This window comes from Vanacampus margaritifer, chromosome 4 (genome assembly GCF_051991255.1).
Source record: "Vanacampus margaritifer isolate UIUO_Vmar chromosome 4, RoL_Vmar_1.0, whole genome shotgun sequence".
Classification (NCBI taxonomy): domain Eukaryota; kingdom Metazoa; phylum Chordata; class Actinopteri; order Syngnathiformes; family Syngnathidae; genus Vanacampus; species Vanacampus margaritifer.
Window position 1 is genome coordinate 22,220,746 of NC_135435.1, and position 23,713 is coordinate 22,244,458.

The 23,713-nt window shown below is 39.0% G+C and overlaps 1 protein-coding gene across 10 annotated transcripts in view; it reads right to left on the reverse strand.

Annotated features, from left to right (window-relative positions):
- Nucleotides 1-9,555: 9,555 nt before the first annotated feature.
- The window catches only part of loxl1 (lysyl oxidase-like 1), a 66,888-nt gene continuing 52,730 nt past the window's right edge, over nt 9,556-23,713 (reverse strand). For 9 of the 10 annotated variants that reach the window (XM_077564066.1, XM_077564071.1, XM_077564074.1 and 6 more), the window contains 6 exons: nt 22,520-22,628; nt 21,038-21,175; nt 15,796-15,952; nt 14,731-14,826; nt 14,544-14,659; nt 9,556-12,306 (listed from right to left, as the gene is read on the reverse strand). In XM_077564066.1, the coding sequence (XP_077420192.1) occupies nt 12,300-12,306; nt 14,544-14,659; nt 14,731-14,826; nt 15,796-15,952; nt 21,038-21,175; nt 22,520-22,628 (623 nt within the window). In that variant the 3' untranslated portion in view covers nt 9,556-12,299. Of the gene's footprint in view, nt 12,307-14,539; nt 14,660-14,730; nt 14,827-15,795; nt 15,953-21,037; nt 21,176-22,519; nt 22,629-23,713 lie in introns of those variants that run through there. The other variant, XM_077564072.1, reaches the window with a different exon arrangement.

The following is a 23,713-nucleotide window of genomic DNA, read 5'->3' on the forward strand; positions in this document are numbered from 1 at the left end:
GGGCCGCATCCCGGTACTTGCGCTTTTGCCTTTGTGTCCATCGGTTGCGCGTTCCTGTCGACGGGTGCGAGTGTGTCTCAGTTGTCTGAAGCATTTCAAAGAGCTGAGACACCCTGGGCGGGAGCGCGCGGTTGGAGGCGCAGAGGTGCGGGTGCGAGTGGCCGGAAACTGCGCTGAAGTGTGAAACCCGGAAGTGGGAAGTCCGTGGCACCTACCCCATAAACCCAATTCTAAAGATTAGGATTGTTATCAGGTTTCTGCAGAACTTGCTAACGAGCTGATTACTGGAATCAGATACTTGCGGGATAGGGGCCTTTGAGGACCTGATCTAGGGTGTCCAGGGATATTTAATGTCTTGGAGAAAATTAAAGGCTGGCAAAATAGTAAATAGTGGCTATCCTGTCAGCCTCACAGTCAGGAGATATCTTTTCTCCCAGTATGCAGATTCCGTGGCCCCAAAACATGCATTTGATGTTTGTTAAAGACTCTGAACTGTCCAAAAGTGTGACTCTGAGTTTATGGTTAAATGGTTTGTTGACATGTTCCTTGCGAACGACTGGCAACTAGTTCCAGAATGTACTCCGCCTTTTGCCGGAAGTCAGCTAGCATAGCCACTGTTTTCTGTTACCAGTGATGTAATGTATCTGAGGAAGACAAGAGCCTTGTCCTCACATAAACAGGTTTGGGGAATCCAGGTCCAGAAAGTGAAAACCCTGCCACAGGTGCTTCTATTCAACTGGCAGGTAAACGAGCTCAACCCCATCTGTTGAGTAGAAGCACCTGTGGCTAAAGCCAAACTACGCTATTTCAGGGTTTTTACTTTCTGGTCCTGGATTGGTGTCCCATCCATTGATACCTTTGCAGGTGTTCCCGAATGACTCATCGCGAAACCCAGCCTGGACTGGTCAGCAGTTAGTCAAATTCCAAATATCAGCTATGTCAATCACTCTCAGAAAACCAAATTATCCTCTTCGTTGGAAAAAGACCAGACTGAACTGACTGTGGACTTGGAGCACAACCAAACTATATCTTCAAAGATGAGTTTCCCCCCCAAAAAATCATATTAGACGAATGATTAAAAACACAGCGGACCTGTAGAACATGAGTGATTTGGCAGTTGAAGTATGGGAGTCTCCCAAGAAAATCAACGTTGGTTGTCAAGTACGCTCTTAATCGTGTTTCCTTACTAGTGCTGGGATTACATTATCGTGAACATCATACAATTCCACAAATCTCTCAAAATTCTGTGCCAGAGTATCTTTACTAAGGAGTGGTGGGGGTGGAAGGGATCTCTGCATGCCGCCAGACGCTAAAGGAGGGCTCGCCCAGCTGTTTGGAAGGGGGCCATGTTAGTCATCCACTGCAAAGAAGGGGTGCCGCTGCCAGCCTGTGTAATCACTGATCTCATGATGAGAGTCGTCCCCCTCTGACAGGAAATGATTCTGGTGAAATACTGTCTTTTCCTGTCAGCGAGTGGTTGGGGTGTTGGAACAGCGGTCCCCGTGGTTGCCTCCATCATCGACACTCCCATTGGAACCTGCGAGTTGCGGATGCTGTTTTTGCCCTCAAAGGATATCCTCCAATCCTCTCTGCTCAGATAGGAGAATCCATTTTGAATCATCCCATCATAAATATCCTTAAAGCAAGGATTCCCCAGCCGGGTGCAAGCACCCTTAGAGGTGTGTGAGTGCCCACTGGGCGTGCGGCATGTTACAAAGGCCATGGTGCCCTGGAATAGTAATTAAATATCTACAGGATAAAAACAGTACCTTGTAAAGTGGTTGGTTGTGAATATTCTCCCCCATTTCATTCTCAGAGCATTGAATCGATCACAACTGGACTGTTCTGGTTTTCTTAGAAGACACGTCACCTCCTGGTCCAACTTGGAGTTTAAATAGTCTGGCTGGTGCAGTCAAACCCCCCCACTAAGAACAGTCTTTGTGATCGATTCTACCTTCCTGAGGGTTGTAACCGAGTGAGTTTTTGTTCTGGACCTCTCAAAGATTCCCACCAGGATGCACGTGCTTGCTCGGGGGCCGCATAAAGTCGAAACCCAAAGGTTGTTGGCTCGATCCTCAGCCCTTGTGACCATGTGGAATTGTCCTTGAGTAAGATTCTGACCGTCCAGTTGCTGCATCATCAGTAGCTTAACTCATTCACTCCCAGCCATTTTCACTGAAGCAACCCCCTTCGCTCCTGGCTGTTTTACTGGATTTCGACTAATTTTTGCAAGGCCCACAGAATATTGTGTTATACTGCTATAAAAACATAGAACATACCAAGAGAAAGATTAGAGTCTCTTCTTTCATCAGGATTTTTTTTTTTTTAGATTTGTATCTGTTTCCGTTTTGCAGCAATTAGCATTAGAGTATAGCTAAGTTTCATTATTATTCGCAAACCTATTAAAAACACTGGGGAAAAGAGCTTGTTGCAACATGGCCCTGGTTGATCTCTTATACTCTGCTGAAACCTGGTAACCATTTTTTTTTAATAACTACCATTGCTTTAAGTGACCTCTTCAGATCAGAAGCTGCATCAAAGCCTTCTGTATGCTCAAGCATAAAAAAAAACATAAAAATATGTTTTTGGGACCATGGCAATTTTAAAATAGAATGTGTTTACACGTTTTTAGGAGCAAATGAATTAATGAGGAGACATTGTTAAAGTGCTTTGTATACCTTAGATAGAAAATGTCGATTAAAATTTACTATTTAGCCCAATTGCAAACAACGGTGAATTTCGGGCAAGTTGAGGCTTCCGGAAAAACAAAACAATTCTAAAAGGGCCTTACTACTGCCTTATGCTAAGGCCCTTGTGACAGAAAATTACCTAATTAGTCAAAAGAACAAAAAACAAAAGTTTGAGATCCGAGTAAATTATGTTAAGAACTTGGAAAGAGAAATGCTGAAACATAATGTGTTAAGACACTCAAAATTTTGTTTTAGTGAACAATAAAATAAGCAACAAGAACCCTGAATAGAAGAAAAATTGCAATAAAATAGAAAATACAATACCCAAAATGCATATTAGCTGCCTTGAAGGAAAAGTGTTTAATTCATAGAATTTATGGCAACTGGAAGACATACTCCATAAAACTGGTGAAGGAGGAAAAAGGAGGGAATTAAGTTGTCTTTGTTATGAGGCCCACCGACTGTCTGGCTGAAGGCGGACACAGCCAGCAGCTCCTACCTCCACCATGCAACGATGAGTTTATTCCTGCAGAAATGGGAGAGTCACTCCTTTGCATCTTTATTCTCATAATTAGGTCGCAAAGCCAAGATGAATGCAGCCAGAAGATGAATTACCTGCGGCCTTGGTCCAGAGCCTCACAGTCTTTAGTTGCAAAAAGTAGCCCTTGAGTCCCGATTTTTATTTTTATTTTTTTGGCAAAGACGAGTACAGAAAATGGAGGGGCAGAGCCCTGATACAAAACTGGAAAAAAAACGGAATTTAGAGACGTAATATCAAAAATTGTCCAAATTCTCGAAATTTCAGCCTCTCAAGTAGTCCTAAAGGAAAACAGACGGATTATCTTTGAACTAAATCAAAATAAGACATTAGCAAATATCTGCTTTAACTTTGGAGCCAATACAAGAGCCCAAACCAGTAACTGAATCGTATTTTTTGGGGGGGACGGGGTTACATTTTGTCAAGAAGGCAAAGTTTGGTGGAGGACCCAGTTGCAGGGCAAGGAGGCAAAGGTGATGTACAAAAAAGGACTTTAATTACTACAAAACAAAAGCGAACTCCAAATGGCAAGAGAAAACAAAACATTGGGGGTCAACAACAAGGCAAAAACTGGTAGCATGACGGGAGGAAAATGACAATGAACTGACACAGACAGAGGGGAGACAGGAGACTAAATACACACACGCTAATGACACAACAAGACACACCTGGGGCAAGACACAAGCGGCTGAGGGCACTGATTGGTTCACACGAGGATGGGCGGGATTACACTTAACAAGACCAAGGGAGACACACAAGGGAAAACAGAACCCAAACATGACACATTTTCTGTTCTGTTTTTGACTAAAGGGATGGCAATTTAAACATATATATATATATATGTATATATATATATATAATTAAATTAATCGACAAATATTCAACACAAGTCGGGTTTCCATCCAATTCTTTCAAAATTTTTAAGCGAATTTACTGAAAATGCGCAAAACGGACATACGAATTATGCCCGTTTCCATCTGTTCTTCTTTTGCAAATATTGAGAGGAGACTCCGCCGCTGTAGGTGGCAGTATACACCATAGATCCACCAGTAATTAAAAAGAAGAAGAAAAACAGGAAGCGACTGCGCCATGCGATGACGTCGTATGAGTTTGCTTTTGTAATTCTTGATCAACTGTAGCATTTCTTTGCTTACTTTATCGTCCGACATTGCTTTGGGACTACAAACGTACGTGTGATGTAATATCCGGTCAAAACGGGCGACGTGTATCAGGTCTTGTTCGCAAAACCTGTTTCCATAGCCCAAAATTTTCCCTTTTTTCGATACCCTTCAAAATCCACCCCCTCGAAGCGTAAAAACTTTGTTTTGCAAATTTTGGGTACTTTTTCAAATTTTTATCGTTTCCATTCAGTTTTATTTTCGCATTTCTGGAAACCCCACTACATTCAGTTATCAAAATAATCATTAGCTGCAGCTCTAATGTAATTGATGACACCACAAAATATTTATAATAGCCTAAAATAATTTAAAGTGTAAATATGTCACAAATTATGATCTCAAAACAGTATATCATTTCAAACTAATCTTAAAAGTAAAGAGTTTATTATTTCCTTTGGTAGCGATGTCATGCTTTCCTTTAGACGGAGATTTGGCGCCATCTTTCGGCAACTTTCAGAAATAGCACAAAAACAACCAAATCTCTAAATTGGGCACTAAGGTACTGCCGGAACACCGTTCCACCTCGTTGTTTCGCCGTGGCTTCGCAATGATTGACAAGCTCGAGTTGGAAAGTAACAGGTGACTCCTCGCGTTCCTCTGATTTTTTTCCTCGCTAACAGAATTCCCGGGCAGTTTGCGCCGTCAGTGACATCCCTGCTGCGGAGGTACGCTTGCGAGATCTAATCAGTCTCGCTTCGCCACTCTTGATCCTCTTTTGCAATTACGCTTGCAGCTGCAAAACGCTTGTTGCTTTACATAGGTTGTCTGAAATGCGGGTGTTGTGGCGACATGTGGCTCGCTGGGGGGGGGGGGGGGGGGATGATTAGTCTCTGAAGATCTGTGGTTTAACAGCAAGCAGATAACATTTCCTACCCAAAGCCAAGAGTATTTAAGCATGTAACAGGAAGGAGTCTGTTGTTGTAGCGTGTGGATTGTTGATTTTGAGCTTAGATTTCTGCTACAATCAGTGGTGAGTTTGTATTTGGGGCAAGTGTATCAGTGCCCCACCAGATGCCGCAGCAAACAGGGGCATCTTGTTCCTAGGTTCCGAGAACAATATCTGATACTGTATCTAATTAGACCAATCTAAGAAGAGATTTCACGTAACGTTGGTGCAAGGATATTTGTAGGTTTTTTTGGAATTGTTTTTCCTCACAGCCCCGGTTATTTGAAACCGGTGAACGTTTACAAGGAGCTCAGCGTACAATCTGTTAACTGCAAATTAGACTTTCTGAAGTTTAGTTAAGACATTTTAGTGGGCAACCAGTTTTGGTTTACATTACGGCTACTGGCATGTGAACATTTTTCAGCTTTGTTTTGACCAAAAAAACAATCAGGTGTTTGCTCTTGCAAAAAAAGACAAAAACTTATGAGCTGTTTGGATTTTACATCTGAAGCTGCCCAGAAGCTGTTGCTACTTGTAACTACTTTGTTTATGTAATTATTAATTAAATTATTTATTTATCTTTATGCTGACCAGTGTTATCGTCATTCGTGTTATGGGTTATGGAGGACCAAAACTGCCAAAATTAAAAATAAATAAATGACTAAATAAATAAATGAATAAAAAAATTTGTAATTATGTTTATTGTTTAAACACAACCTGTGCTACCTTTAACGTAGCCATCCGCTGTCATGCTAAAGGCTCATCTATGGTTAAAATTAATAGTGCGATTAATCTGTGTTAATTCATGATTAATGCAATAATTTTTTGTGATTAATTAATCAGTTACTGCTTTAACTTTGACAGCACTAATATATATATATATATATATGTGTTGTTTTTATTTCCATTTATATTTATTTATATTTTTTATATTTAATTTTTTTAATAAATTTTTTATATCAGTTTTTATTTTCACTTTTATTTATTTAGTCATTTATTCATTTTTTGTGTTGGCAGTTTTGGTCCTCCATAGTGTGTAAGCTTATTTTTTGGACTCATATCGTCACTCTCTTAAAAAGAATTGCCTAAGTCATTTGTTTTGGGCAAAAATAATTGTTTTTGCCAAAATCATCTCTTAATGATGCAGATGGTTAAATTTTTTTGCGTTTCCTGACAAATCAGAAAAAAATACTTTGGCAAATATTTTAAGAAGGTGTCGATATAGAAAAACATTCACCCTCCATGTACGGATAATTTAGTTTGTATCTTTTCCAATCTTAACTGTTATTAATACTGCACAGCATGACGTGCCTTTTTTTGGGACTGTTTTAAAACACAACATTTACACTACGCTTTGATGATAAAAAGTCAGATTGAAAGTGGCCCCATTAGGACTGCAGCATTACCATACGTAAATAAATTGTCCCAGTGGCAATATTCACGCACGTCATATTAATAACAGACAACTAATAAAAGAAAAGTGTAAACATCACTCAGGAGGTATGAAAATACATTTCACTTTTTTTTTTTTTTTTTGGAGAGCTCAGTATTGTTCATTCGGTAATTTTACCGATTTGACATGTCATCATCATTGCTCTCCTTTATTATTTTTTATTTATTTATTTTTATTTTGCATGTAGGTGAGTATGTGTATGTGCGTGTGTGCGTGTGAGTGTGTGTGTATTCATTAGTTCACCTAAAACCTATTAAAAAATCCCGTACCGTTCACCTAAACCGAACACTTCCAGCCAGAGTCGTGAGGCCGTCAGGAGACCCGAGGAAGGACCAAAGAAAAGAAAGGAAAGTGAAATCCAGCACCGACCCAACACCACCCACCAGAGTCCTTCACCAACCCCAGAGACATCTAAATTCCAACAAATCAGGGAGACCTCAAGAGACCAAAGGAGAGACTGAGGAAAGGAAGGAAGGACAGACGAAGCAGAAAATACATTTCAATCTAATCTAAGCAAGAAGAAAAACGGACTCATGTAACTAAATTATGTTCTTGTAGTATTTGTAGGCAGAAGTATGTTATTGACTGCGACAACTATCAATTATAATACGCAGAAGATGTAGAATGTAAATTGTTGTTTTGGCAATGTCGTCTTTGATAAATGTGACTCGCATGGCATGCGGCAAATGTCATACTGCAGCGCCGTCCCAAATCCTGTACAGGCTTGAACCGCTAGTTCAAGCAGGCAAATATCAAAAGGCTCTCCGCATAATCCTCTGGTCGTCTTCGCTCCCGCGTTCAGATTGCAGCGCTGATCTGTACTTCAGGTCTCCCGCTGCTCCAGTTTTCCCAGAGACCACGCTGGCACTGGCATCCCTGGCACTGTGCATTATGTATATCGCGTATCTTTGCAACGCAGTGGGTGTCTGCTGGGTTTTGGCTCTGCACGCGCCTTGGGCAAATTTTCCTTTGCACTTTGCTCAAGCACATGCTGTCCCCTTTCACCCTGCCTTTTGCTACGTTTGCACATGCTGCTAATTTGTTTATACAGCCCAAACTTAAAGGATTCACGTGATGAAAAACAGTTCCCAGTTAATAACGTGTTCTAGAGACTTTCATCGTGGCCTTGACTAACCTTCGCATGGGGATGTTCTGTGTAATCCATTTTGATTCACTACAAGATATGTGTTCAAAAAAGATTACATTTTGCTGCTGTACCTAATGAAGTGTCGAGTGATCAGTGTTGAGAGGGTTACTTTACTTTAAAAACAGTTACTACTAGTACAGTTACTAGTTTAAAAATATAGTCAGTAACAAAATCCAAGTAATTTATTTTTACAGTAATGTAACTTGATTACTTGTAATTGCTTTTGGATTACACTAATGCAAAATATGCTAATGAAGACAAAATAAATATCACTACAATATAGGGTGTCAAAATTAGTGCTCAAATTTTTTGTTAATTTTAAAGTTCCTTTAATGCCACAATTTTTTTTAACGAGTGATTAATGATCGCTCCTTACTTGCAAAGCCTGTACTGGGGGAATTCCAGTCGCAACGCAGCAGACATGTCCACGTCGAATGTAATAATAATTCATATATTTGTGGAGACTGGGGTCAAGTTGTGCAGAATTTCACAAGTTACTTCATGTTAAGGATTAGATAGCAAAAAGATAAATGCACTGAGCTGTCACCAACGTCTTACAAATGCAATTATGCCACCTAGTGACAGAAAAAATGACCTTAACACAAATCAATATCACTCTCATTTTTTGTTGTTGTTTTTTTTACAGTACAGGGCATCTTTTCAATGTTAAATAAATTTGAGTAATTATTATGAAATTAATGTATCAAATGACTAAAAGATGCAGCCATGTTTCTATTAGTTTAACATTTGTTGAGTATGAAAACTTCTATTATTTTATTGTACATTTAGAACAGATATAAAAATTGCGATTAATCGTGAGTTAACTATCGAAGTCATGCGATTAATTACGATTACAAATTTTAATTGCCTAACAAACCGATTACAATATAATATGCTCATACTGCAGGTCAATTCTAATTGTTTTGTCCATATGATATTTTTTCCCTGGAATGTGAACAGTATAATTAAAAAATGTTCGAATTCAACCCACGACTCATTCACATGAGGATGTAAATCAGTATCCGGTTGCCCAAAATGTTAAAATAAATGTACATACGTTATCCCATATTTACTCTTATAGTATTGCAAAGCATTACTCGTGCTATTGCAGGTTTAAAAACAAAGAACTGTGCCCTTAATCACAAGATAGCGGCTGAAACACTTTGCGGATGAACTGTTAAACTTTGACTGTTGAAACCTTCAGCGCCGAAGAAAGACAAGTCCGTATTATTATCCGCACCATGACTCATATCCGTGATGGTTGCTGCTGTGTTTTCCCCCAACTTTTAGAGCAGCAATGACTGTGTAACCAGGGACCGCCCTAAAAGAAATTAAAGGACACGGCTGGGCAGAATGTGCTTCAGAGCGGTAGGAGACTGTAACTGTGCACATCTCTGTCTGTTCTCCTCGTGAGCAAAAAAAATCTAAGTCTGATGTCATCCTTCCTTGTCTGTTGTTTATTAAATGTTCTAGGTTGACTGAACCTGACACAAAACTCTGTTATATTTTTCTCGGTTAACGTTAACCTGACTCAAAACTGAAAAAACAAAACATCAGGGAAACAAGTAACGCTGGTACATGTATTCCGTTCCTCCCCAAACTCAGTTGGAGAGGGAGCAAGAGATGACTTGTCATTGTTTTTTGACGTTCTGCATCACAAATCCTTGTTTGTAGCATTTTATTTTATCCCATGATCGCACACAAATTCTGATAACCCATAAAACACATAGATTCAACAAATGCAATAGTTACAACTGTATCAAAACTAAACCATCATTTAAGTCAGTCATGCATCAGTGGAATATTTGCTTATACATTCTTCCAAAAAAGAAACAAGGCATAGATGACCATATGTGCCACCTGACCAGTGTTGGTAGTTGAAGACAGTGTAAACGCACAACAATCGTGAGCCTTGTTATCGAGAGAGCACCTTCTTTTTAAAACACTGGAATGTGCATGCTAGGCTAGTAACTGATGATGTAAAATAAACCATACACTGCTCACAAATGTACAACTGTTCAATCGATCCCTACATACGGAATCCTAGAGATTGTGTAATGTGCCTTAATAGGTGCTGCTGTTTTGGTTGGCAAAATAAGTTCAAATTGATTATTCAATGTTCACAAATAGTGACCCGGATAGTTTGTTAACTCAACTGCAGATAGACAAAAGTGTCCGAGAACCAAAACTGTACTTAGATGAGCATTTTTGAAACAGTTACTTGAGGAATTTTGATGTCCATAAATCGCACCTTGGCAGAGCAGAAAGTGTTTTAGTTGTAAATGCTTTATTTGTATTATTTTTTTGTATCTAGAAAATCACTACAGTCTATAAACCAATGTCGTGGCAGCTATTTTTTTCCGACTGCCCACCTAAACCATTTTTTCCCCTTTAAATTAGCCTTATGGGCCGTGACAAATATCACTATGACGGCGTATTAGTGCCACATATAAATATCTATTTTTTTAAAGGGCGGGGGCAATATTCAGAGAAAAAAAATAGCAAAAGTCGCAAATTTGCCACTTTATACAGCGGCAAATTTGTGCGAAAAAAACTTGTAAATTTGCGACTTAATAAAGTGGCAAATTTGCGACTTTATACAAAGTAGCAGATTGGCAAGAAATAAACTCAAAAATGGACGAGAAGTACACGTAGCTATAGTCTAATGTGAGGATTCGTTGGTTGTTAATGGGTCACTGTTTATAAAATGAAAAGGCAGGATGGAGACGGATTCATTCTTAATTTAAACTTTACTCGTCATACACGGCAGCTGGAGCGTCAACACTTCCTGATCCCCTATCAGCTGACTAACCAATCAGAAGCTAGCATACTTTAGGTAAATGCAAGTGAATGACGGAGAGCAGCACATTCGACACATCAACTTAGCTACTTGTACAAAAAAAAAAAAAGTATGACTAATATGAATAATAATTCTGGAAACATAAATGTATAAGTAAATATTTATTTTAACAAATTAACTTAAATGCTTGATCCTCAGGGTGTGGACCTTCGTAAAGCGAGGCGTCTTTGTCAGTACCCAACGCTTCAAAGTGCAAATGCTTAACATGATATAGTTAAAGCCATTACTATCTCCATATTTGAAAACCCGACCAAAAAGTATTGGCACAAATATCCGAGTAGTACGCTACGTGTATTTCTCGTAAGTTTCAAATCTGCCACTTTATAAAGTCGCACATTTACGAGTTTCGTTCTTGCATATTTGGCCTTTTACAATATGGCAAATTTGCGGCTTTAGAAAGTGGAAAATTTTTGAGTTTTTTTCTTGGAATATCCTCTAAAAAAATGTATTTATATGTGGCCCTAATACGCTGTCGTACTTTTAATATATGCTGCGGGCCGCTGAAAAATGGATGGCGGGCTGCAAACATCGCCAAAGCCGTTGTTTGGACACCACTGATAAACAGCGATTTTTATTCCTTTGAAGGATAATGCGCCAAATTGTTAAACAATTAATGTAGACACCTACTTGAGGAAATACGGTATGTGTATTTTTGAATCATGCTATCTATAAACTGGTAATTGGAAACAGGGAGTTTTTAATTGCGAGACGGGATCTACTTGAGTAACTACCACAAGTAGGAAAGGACAAATTGATGCATGGACGCTGAAAAATTAAAAGAAGTATCGCCATGACATTTGGCAAGATGAGTTCCACACAATCCCAGTCCAGTCTGACCCACTGTAACAACCCCCCCCCCCCCCCCAAAAAAAAGACAATTTCTAAGCCTATGTGCATCTTTTAGAGACCCAATTTTCACATCATCCTTATTTTCCATCACTGGCCCACTTCATTTTTTATTCATGGTTCAAACAGGAACTCTGCAGGTAGGGAGTGTGACCTGACGGCACACACCTATTAAAATCAATACTTCCACAGAGTCTGGAAGCAAAAATACCAGGATGATATCAGCATGAGGAGTCTGCTGGGATGTGGAAGTTGATTCATAGCATAATAACATTCGTAGCTAACAAAAATGCATTGTACAATATGGTCACTTAAAACAGGTGATTTTTTAAAATTTTTTATGGGTTAAATCAGATTTGGTTATTTATATGTTGTGACACTATGAGATTTTATTTGATTTTAGAATTTGCATGACGTTGACGATCAAATACTCTGTAGGGGGGAGGGGGGGGGGGGGCGCAATGTTGTCCAGGTAGGTTGCCCACCCCTGTCTTAAAACCAACACCAACCTATTGAATCAGTGCCAAAAGCGGATCCCACTTCTTCTCCCCGATGGGTTCCGAAAATTTGAAAAAAATAAAAATAAAACAGCAAAGACAAACAAACAACTACAGCGAGCTGACAAGTCCCATTCACATTCCAATGGAAGAGCAGTCAGGGTCACTTGAGTGCGGTGATTCGTTTGGTCTTCCAGTGCCTGATCAAGACCTGCAAAGGAAGCAGAGGATCCGATCAGTGTGGAGAACATGGACTCATTTCCTTCCTCCATTTCCTTCCTTGGAATGTATTCTTTTATGTTTGGGGGACAAATTGAAAACAAATACCAAACGTGGATGGAATGCCAGAATAGAATGAGACTGAATAAAAACAAAACTTTATGGAGCAACCACCTGTCAGTTTTCATCTTCTCCACATAATGTCTCCTAGGCGCTGCTGTTTTGGTTAGCAACATAGTTGAAACGGGCTTAGCAGTTAATGCTGTAATATCCGCGTATCAACAACGTAGAGACATTTCATATACAGTAGTCAGGTTTTCCAATCAATAGAATGACATTTTTTAAGCCAATTTACTGAAAATGCGCAAAACGGACATGCGACTTATGCCCGTTTCCATCTGTTCTTCTTTTGCAAATATTGAGAGGGGACTCCGCCGCTGTAGGTGGCGCTATACACCACAGAGATGTATCTAAAATAGCATTAATATTCGCTTTTTTAATTAATTCCAAAAATATATTTTTCGTCATCCCGCCGAACATACCTTACACTTTATTGTCCGAAAAAGTACGCGTGACGTAATATCCGGTCAAAACGTACGACACATATCCGGTCTTGCCAGCAGTTATTCGCAAAAAAAAACTTGTTTCCATAGCCAAAATTCGCATTTGCCTTTTTTTTCAATACGCTTCAAAATCCACCCCCTACAAACGTAAAAACTTTTTGGCAAATTTTGGGCCCTTTTTAGAATTTCTAGCCGGCTCGTTCCCATTCAGTTTTATTTTTGGATTTTTTATATTTCTTGAAAATTCTAATAAAAATAGGTGGATGGAAACCCCACTAGTGACCCCAAGTGAGAAACAAGTGGAAGAGATTGAACCTGATAGAACGTCGTTGAGATTTGAGGCTTGCAAAAATTGTGTGAATTTAAACAGCACCCTCTAAAATCAATTGATCATCCAAATTTGAGGGATTATCCAACGACAGCAGTTTGGGGTGGAACATAACATGCTTGTTTGAAATTTTCAGTATGATGCAGCTGAGTAATGTTTCCGTATAGACGTGCAACTTTTGCCACACACGTACTCCGTAAACAAATACAGTGCAGCTGATTGCTGTTAACATGCTTTTGGCAGTACGGTACTTCAAACTTGACAACAGCATCACATGACCGTAATGAATTTGAAGCTGCATTTACAGTGAGGATGTTTCGAATGGTAATTTGTAGCATGAATAATAAATCGACATTTTGTGAATTAGCGTAGACAGGATGACTATAGAAATGACCTCAATTTAAGTAGATGGCTTCACATAAAGAAATTCTCTTTTTTATATAATGGAGGTCATGCCCCGCACATCTGCTTCTGCAATTTTGACTAATTTCTCTGCAAAGTGAGCAATTGCGTCCACTTTTCTTTAATCTAAGACGGGAAATGCTTTAGCGAGCATATTTCTAAGTTTGGCACTTTGTGCATCTTCTGTAGTGCTAATCGAGCTGGAGAAAAGTTCATCACCCCTGCATCTTCCAGGCGGGAAAAGAATGTGTAAAGTTTCAGAGGCCATTAATCTTAATTGAAGAATGAGAACATAATTTGTTAAATCATCAAATAGTTTGGCTGGGGAAGCCATTAAGTTCACTAATAAGTCGTAAGTAATTTGATACACTTTGATGCTCTTCATTGAGCTGCCATAAAATAAGCGCCATTTCTATACTGTGCTTCAGTGGAAGGTGACATGATGTGAAACCTAATTTACAGTCCTCGCTCCCAGGACAAAACATTAGGGATACCATCTGTGGACATCCAATTTAAGTAAAGACAAAAAAAAATAAAAAAATCCATGAAATAACCAGCCCCCTTGAAATTGCTGCAAATTGTGCACGCGTTATTCTCGTTGTTATTCTGAGGCCAAACATATCGCTAATAATACCGCAGTTGTGTTCATCCTGGTGAAAAATTACATCTCATGAATGAACCCTCAAATTGGACTGTTGGCTCCCACCGATCATCCAAATACTTTTTAATTTTACAACATTGCTTTCAATTTGCATATCTACCATGAACTTCAAATTCACTTCACATGAATTGTAACGTGCCAGTGACATTGTTAATGTTATTGTACAAATCAAGACCCTAGTATGTTTCCCCCCCCTCAAGTAATGATGGGTCAACGTATGGCTTCAAGACATTGAGTAAAGTTGATTTTCTGAGTACCGATCAATTTGGACTTACTGCGCAAGCTGGCATTTGGTTGTCGTAACAAAGCGTCCCGTGTAGTGGATGTTACACCTGACCACATTGTTGGTAAAATCCGATTCCATCACCAAAAATTTGGGGTTGACCTTGAGCTAAAAACAAAAAAAACATAAATGAGATTTGAGTTTTAAAAAAAAATGGCGGAGTCCCACTCACTTCTTACCTTTAGTATGTAGTTTCCAGGCTGTATATCCGTGATGTCGATCCATTGACAGTCAATGTCGGCATTGTAAGTATCATAGCAGCCTGGGCTCAGACCCTGAAAAAACAGTCCCTTTGGATGTTAAGTGTAATCGTTATGCTAGCTAAAACTTTTTTTCTCGCTTGTTACGACTTGTTCCGCTAACATCATTAATTGTTATAACAGTTGTTTACGACAATTTGTATCATAATTATCTCTATCATTTGTGTAACGTGCTCCTTTGGATGTTAAGTGTAAGAGTTTTGCTAGCTAAAACTACTGATTAGCCTCAAGTGAAGGTGGTTTGCTAACAGAAGCAACAATTTTTTCGCTTGTTACGACTTGTTCCGCCAACATCATTAATTGTTATAACAGTTGTTTATGACAATTTATATCATAATTATCTCTATCATTTGTGTAACATGCTCCTTTGGATGTTAAGAGCAATAGATTTGCTAGCTAAAACTACTGATTAGCCTCAAGTGAAGGTGGTTTGCTAACAGAAGCAACAATTTTTTCGCTTGTTACGACTTGTTCCGCCAACATCATTAATTGTTATAACAGTTGTTTATGACAATTTATATCATAATTATCTCTATTATTTGTGTAACATGCTCCTTTGGATGTTAAGTGTAATAGTTTTGCTGGCTAAAACTACTGATTAGCCTTAAGTGAAGGTGGTTTTCTAAGAGAAGCAAAAACATTTCTCGCTTGTTCCGACTTGTTCCGCTAGCATCATTAATTGTTATAATAGTTGTTTACAATAATTTGTATTATTATCATTTGTGTAACGTGCTTCTTTAGACGTTAAGTGTAATAGTTAGGCTATAGCATGCTAGCAATAACTACTGAGTAGCCTCAATTGAAGGTGGTTTGCTTGCGCTGAATAAGTGAACTGAATACGGTCATTTATGTAACTTTGGTTACTTGCTTTGTGTTGCTAACAACCACAATAAATTAATTAGTGGTTTATTGGTTTCCCACCTTCTTATGACATCTTTCGACGGAGCCGTCATTTATCTGCGGTTTGATTAACTGCTGCATTACCTGAGTCTGCGAGGTACACGCATAACGCTTCAGGTGTCCGAAGTCGCATGTGGTGTCCTCCAGACAAAAACTGGCCTTGTGTCCTTCTGCCACTTTGCGACCCGAGCTGACCTCCAACAGGTCGTAGTGGCTGAACTCATCCATGCTGTGATAGTGCCTGCGGCAGGAAAAAGAGAGGGGGAAAAAAGAGCGGAGGCAAACAACAGTCATGTGAGTTTGAGTTCGGCTCATTCCAGAGAAACTCTGATGTTTGTGTAAATATCATGAAATCATGTGCTAGTGTTTGTGTGTGTAATGCCGTGCCGTGCCGTGCACACATGAACAGGATCTCTCACGGCCAAGGGAGGTTAATTAATAACAAATCAACACGTTACGTATGTCGCAAATGAAAAATAAGCGTGTATGAGGGAAGCTATTTATTTGTACAAGCTGTACATGTAAATTATACAAGCGGTTTATTTGTGTGTATTTCGGTGAACCAAACTAAAGTTTGATTCTTTAAATCCAAGTCGGCATGTATTACTCTTCTCTCTGTGACTTTGCTTTCCGTTTAGGAAGATTAGCTTGTTACGACTTGTTATATATACATACATATATTATTACTAACTTATTTTTTCACTGTGATGTGATGAAGTTAATTAATTCCCAATCATCCCTAATGAAATTTATTTGCAATGACACTTCAGAGGCCTTCCTAATGTATGAAAGTACGAGGCGCATTGCCAAGTGACATTCGTGTGAGTGAGTAAAAATACCGTTAAATTTCGATACAAAGGGCATTATGGAACACACTGTATGTTTAAAATAAACATGATGCGTAATGAAACAGAATATTTCTTTCAATTTAATTATAACTGTTTTGATTTGTTATAACTATTTAGAATTGGACAAAATTGCTGTGATTTACTCAGTATAGTTTTGTATAATTCTCTGTCACTTTAAATTCCTACTAAGCAAATGTATTGAGACATCATAGTGACCAATGGGGGCGTAGTCATGTGACTTTGGGAGGTAACGTTTTGAAGGACAAAGGATATTAGCCACAAGCGGGGGGCAGGGGAACTGGACAGTCGAGAATTCAAGATGGCGCGGGTGGTTGCCATTTTCTCCTGTCCGGCGATGTCGTGAATAAATGTGAAGAAAATGCCTGAATTCACTGATCTCATGTATGTTTATTAATCAACGGCATGAACACGCAAATGGTAAGAATCCGCCAATTGCAACAGTAATAAAATTGATGTTTATTACTACTTGGCATAATTGCGGTGAGGTAAGTGCTTAGGACTCTTAAAGTCACACAAACTGAGATTGTGAAAATATTATTATTATATTGCATGTTTTTATGGGAACGGTTGTTAATAGACCCAAAGGACGACTTGGAAAGCAAGTCGTAGTCAACGGGGTGACCATTTCTGCACTCAATTTTTCCAATGGTGACCTCCCCGTGTGGTATAAACACGTCCCTTGTTATCAACACGTTGCATGAAATTCTAATGAATGTGTTCCATTGTCGGGTGTCCATAAACCAGCAATAAGCAATCATTTATAGCACGTGAGATGCTACATACAAAGTATTATTTACATATATTGCTTGAAAAAAAACTTATCATTGGAAAGAAGTACCTTGCCTAAAGTGGGTCCCCCTAGGATTCTTGGATCCACTCTCAGACTACATATAAGCTCTGGAAAATGCGACGTTGGAAGGATACGGAGCAGATAGCTTATAATCATAATATACAAAGCATTCAAAGCCCTCATTGTTAGTCATGAGAATGTTTTCCATCGGCAGGTCACAGCTCGGAGGTTGCTTTGACTATTTTTTCTTACCATTGACCTGACACTCCATGCAGCATATGAAGACATACTGTACGTACGTACCAGCGGCCATGAACCCTAAATGTCACATAGCTGCAGGCCACAAGACGCTTGGTGGAAGGAAGATGGAGAATGTTGGTTTTGCTCCGGGGCATCAACTCTCATAGCAAAATTGAACAATAGTGGCACTTTAAATGGAAAAATAATTGGTGATGACTCCTTCCAAAAAGTATTAGTAACAGTGAGGCCAATTACTTTACATTTGAAGGAGACAATAAACATTTCTGTTTTGTTGCCCGTTGTCCCATGACAATGTTTATTCATACACAAAATAATGTTTAATGTTTACGTCACAATCATTTTTCTAGTTTTGCCCGTGAAAACTATATTTAGAGCTGAGAGGTTTTCAACCAAGAAAGCAACAGTTGTAGACAACAGAAATACCCCAAAACAATTAAAAGTAGCAGCTACAACTTCCAGATGTTACACCAAAGGATGCAAACTAACGAGCAAGATGAATGCCAGGCTGGAATTTGCCAAGAAGTACAGCGAGAAAAACCTTCAAAATTCCTTGAGAAAGTTTGATGGACTGACGAGACTATGATAAACTTTTACGAAAAGAGTGGAAAAAGGCTAAAGCTTTCAGCTCATGATCCATAACATACAAGCTTTGAAACCTCAGTGACTTGCTTGGCTCTTTGACTTCTGGGAATGTGCTCACTAATTTTCATTGATGATGTAATACATCAAGGAAACAGCAAAAAGGAACTCAGACGTCTACAGAAACATTTTGTCGGGCAGTACAAAGGCAGATTTAGCTGCCAAACGTTCATCAGCGACAAGAAATGGATTGAGCCAGGCCTTTTTCCAGACTTATAGTGTCTATTTATTTATTTTATTTTATTTTTTTAGCTAAAGGGGAGACTGAAGGGAATGAATCTTCCAATCTAGATTGCCAGGTGATCTAGATTGCCGTAGCCAGTGATGATCATGATATTATCCAGTATGCCTTGCTAATGCTAATTAGCGCGCTACTCGCGGCACTTTTACCACTCAAGAGAACGGCTATTCATACAAAATGCTTCAGGAATGTATACAGAGAAGCATGATAACATTACTCACCGGCATATTATGCTCTTGCTACGCTGCAAAAAAAGCAACTTTTATTGGAATAACTTGTTATGACTTTTTCCTTCTACTCTAATGTGGCTACAACTTAACAGTGTATCAAAATGCACGGAACCACATGCCACTGAGTGGCCAACTCGTGTACAATATGAACAGCGCTCCCAATAAAGGCACACACAAACAAGGGCAAGATAGTATGGAATAATTTAAATCAAATTAATTTGGGGACATTTAAAATCTATTCTGAATCGCACTAAATGATAATCACGATTCTTATGAGAATCAATTTTTGGGGCGCAACCCTAGAAAAATATTCAGGTGCATTGCACACTGTGCGGTTGACACGTGTTATCTAGCTTCAAAAACACTACCAATATTATTATTTAATTTTTTTTCTTTAATGTGAAAAGAAGGCACCCTTCCATCACCAACTCTCTATAAAGACTCAGTCATTCAAAAATTGTAGAAAGCTAAAGCATTTTATCAGTGATATTGTGTTAAGAAACATGCGTGAGAATAAAGTTGCCATCTGGAGAGCTTATTGAATAGAAATGCAGGCCAGCAGAGTTTATAGTAGGAGATTGTGAAAGAGATTCCTTTCATAAGCAAACACTGTGCCCTAGTAACCCACATTCCCGCTGTGGCACTCGAGCAGCTATGTGATCGGGTGTCACGGATTGACAGCAAAAAAAATAAAGTTTTTTTTTTCTCCAAAAAAAAAAAAGATTGATTTGTCAAGTCAGTCAGTGGAATGATTGCCTTGGCTTGCTGCCTCCTGGGAGCCGCCGCCGCCATGTGTCAATGCCGACTGACAAATAAAAAAAACAACAACACTGCCAATCTCTTAATGGCTGCTCGCATTCCTCCTCCGTGAAGACGGTCAGGCAGAGTCTTGGCAAGACCGTCGACGTGGAATATACCGTCATAAAAATGAGAGCAATAACACCCCCCACCCCTCCCCTACCGAATTCACACGGAATTCCTGAGTGACATTCAATTTGTTTCTCCGGGGGCCTCGCCGAGCCAAGTCAAACATTTCCACGGAGGGAGCTAAGGACGCCGGTAATATGTCTTTATTGCACATGGCGTACAGGAATCTGCCTTTGTGTTCTCACACGGGATTTGTAAGGGACTCACCTAGATGTCAAAACAAGAATTCTTTTGATGGTGAGCCAACTACGTTAATGGAGGTAACCACGGTCAAAGCTTCATGGACAGAATGTCACGACCAAGGCATACTTCTCCTATTTTTTTTTAGGATATATGACTCTAGAATCTAGAGTCTAGCTGATGAAAGTAGTCTTTGACAATGATGCCTTGAGATACAGATGAGCCGACTTGTGACTATTTCGAGATAGATAAGAGCGCTGTAAACTCAACTGAAATCGCTTTACAACAAGCAGCAGTTTGGCCGATAATAACTAAACGTGAAACAAAAAGGATTACACACATTTTTAAAACGATCACATAACTTTGCTTTTAAGTCCACTAGCTTAATGCTAATACATAATAGGAAAGCCCACAGAGGGGCTAACGAATAGCATCAATGTGCTGTATGCGGCAGTCTTAGGATTAGTAGTGCAACGGATCACAAAAGTCACGGTTCGGATCGGATCACAAATTTGAGTCACAAATCGGATTGTTTTTCGGATCAGCAAAAAAAAAAAAGAAAGATAAATAGTACTTTTTCTTCATTTATTTCGTAAAATGCTTTTCCCCATTAAAAAACAAATCAATTCAAAATGTTTAATGTAGCCGTTTAGGATTTAGGAACACAACTTTAAGTGCAATATGAGGCAGAAACATTCTTATTTTATAAATGGTCCATGTGTAAAATAACAAGGTACTAAGGACTTAAAGTGTTCCTAAAATCTAAACGGCTATGTTTGACATCTTGAGTTGAACTCGTTGGTAATGCTAACAGCTAGCTGCTAGCCACTTACGTCGAAAACTTCTGCCGTATCTTACAATGACGGTGTAATTAATTAGCGGTTTCTTAGCGTCCTAAATTAGCGATTGAATATGAGTTTGGGATAGCGTTGTGTTGATGTTGGTCACAAACATTATTTATTTTGAAGTTAGCCTGAGCGTAAGCGTTGTGTTGCGTTGAGTACGTTTCAGCTTCCTTGACATGTCTGAATGGTGTCCACTGTGATTGCGCACTTTGTTGTTGTTTCTGCCACCCTTCCAAACGATCCGCGGATCATGTGCAATTCGAACCGTGGGGCCTGATCCGAACAGTGATGACACCAATGCACCACTACTTATGATACTTTGAACAACAAATAAACGTGCTTACTGATGGCAACTGTGCCACTCCCAGGTGTGGTGCGGCCTGTTGGGCATGAAGTCAGCAGTGCCCTTGTTCTTCACCCTCTGCGGGAATCGCAGCAGCACTCGGACATCGTAGTCGTTGGTCTCCGGTGCGTACGCAGAGCTGAAGGATAGTGGAAAGGAAAAAAAATGGTTTATTTGTTTCTCATGACAAGACCTGGTAAGGTTCACAGATGGGATGGCACATAATTCATCGCGCAGACTACATGCATTTCATCGCAAGCCACTCAGATGATATACACTCTTCTTACAAGATTCACAAAAACAACGAGGCGCGACCTCGACCGCGGAAGATCCCAGCCATTCATCTTGCGGCGCTTGTTTCATTGGGAATGTACGGCAAATTACGGCTTCCCATCTGGCGGTGATTGCCGCAAACTCAGACAGGATATGAAAGGGCTTTGAGGGATGGCTGGTGATCTTCCTGTCGTCATCTCACTGGTGTCCTCAGTGGAGAGTCAGGCAAAAGGATGAGCTTTTTGGGTTCACACATGCCATTGACTTAATCAATTAAGAGGCCTAAGCCAATTTTATACATCGACTTTGTGTTTCTTGCTAAAATGCCAAAATTGCAAATTGTCTTGAGACATTGCAAGCATTTTTGTTTAGAAGTAAATGTAATGATATTTAACACAAACATTTTTTACTGGCATATGTTTTCAAAACTACCGGTAGTTATTAATCAATTTGTTGTGTAAATGTGTTATGAGGTGGTCAGACAGACCTCCGAAGGAAACCCAAACTTATCCCAATCTTATCTTATCTTAAGATAAGATAAGATAAGATAAGATATACAGTGGCCCGCGACAAATAAGAATTTGACACCCCTAGCTGAGGCAAAAAAGAGAACACGTTAGAGTAACCCATAAGTCTAGGTCTAGGATAACTGCTTCGAAAAATTGCCCCCCCCCCCACACACACACACACACAATTTTTTTTTTTCCAGGTGTAGCAATTTTTCTTATTAGTTTTGCTGTGTTTTGTTCAACCTCTAAAATGTATACATCCCCGCCACTATAAACACCCTTGCAAAATGTGCGGTAATTTTTTTGTGTCAATTGGCCAAAAACGCCCGAAGACACGCTAAATAACCTAAATAACCATAATCATATTTTTTTTTCCACAGGAGTCGTGATTGTTATTCTGAAATTTGCATTGTAAATGGTTATTTCCGGTTTTGTGATAACACTTTTGTTTTACGTGTGCACTTCCTGTTTAGCGCAGTTTGCGCATAATTTAGATGTCTAGATAATTTATGATGATTAATGTTTATTATTAGAACTTGTGTTGTTACTTGTTTAGTGTAGAATGTGAACGATTTTTACTAATTATCTACATGTTTTTTATTTTTTATTTTATTTTTTTTAAGTTTTACGGTGATACACAGTTTAAAAAAAAGTGTGGATAAACATTAAATTACACACACACACACAGGACATCAATTTACCTCGATAGGCATTTTTCCTCAGCAGCACAGCGCAGTGAGTACATGCGAGCTCTCTGAATGTATGTCGAAGCCTGGACATAGTTGGCATCTGGAACTAGGTCAGGCAAACCTGATGAATGAAGAAAAAGTCACGTATATCAATCAATCAAGAATGTCATGTTTCAAAACATTGTGTGGCTAGAAATACAAGGTCGTAAATGACGGCATCTTGACGTCATGAATTTTTATCATTTATATAAATATATAAAGTTTTGTTGTTTTACCTAATGGTGAGGTAGGAAAATGAGTCAAAACATGAGGGGTAGGACTAGATAAGTTTTTAACTTCTTCCTTTTCTTCCTTCCTATTCTTGTTTTTTAATTTTTTTTTACTCAAATTATATTTCATACTTGTAATGTGTTTTATGTTTTTTTATGTTTATATGCTAAATAAACCAACCAACCAAACAAACACAAAATAACAATCAAAGCCAAAAATGTCAAATACTTTTATGAACATAACACTTTTTAGCCTAATCCAAATAAAACCTCGACCTGCGCTTTACTCTTCATTAATGCCATGCGTTAAACATACTGGCCGCGGGCCAGAACTGGACCTCAGAGGGGGTCCAATGCGGCCCTTGGGAATTATTAAAAAGGGGGCTGGTATGTTTGTTAACTCCGGCTGGGCTTTGCTGTTGTCAGACTGCCTATTTTTTCTCGTTCTACACCAAGACTTGTGTGCAAGCTTTTAATTCATTCCAAAGAGTTGTCAAGTCAACTTTATTTGTATATCCCCTAATAGCAGAAGAGTCTCAAAGGCTCAGAGTTGACAAAGATCGGTGACATCCCCTGATGATTCTGGAACAAATAATTCCAAATTAATAATTAACCTCAATGGGAAAAAGTTGTTTTGAAATCCGAAAAAAATTGGATTATGTTCAACTTTCCACATCTTTCCACAATCTTTCCACATTGATCTTGTACACGTGTATGTATGATAGTTAAAAATGTTAAAAAGCTACTTAGGAAATTGTCTGTAAATGTTTTATGCTGGTGATAGTTTGACTCTGGAACAAATTAATTCAAATTCCTTTACTTTCAATGGGAAAATTGTTTTGAAATCCTCTCAAATTGCAAGTCAACCATCTTCGAGATGCCATTGAAGAAATCAAGGTCTACCGTGACAAGCTATCTGACACGGATCATCTTTTCC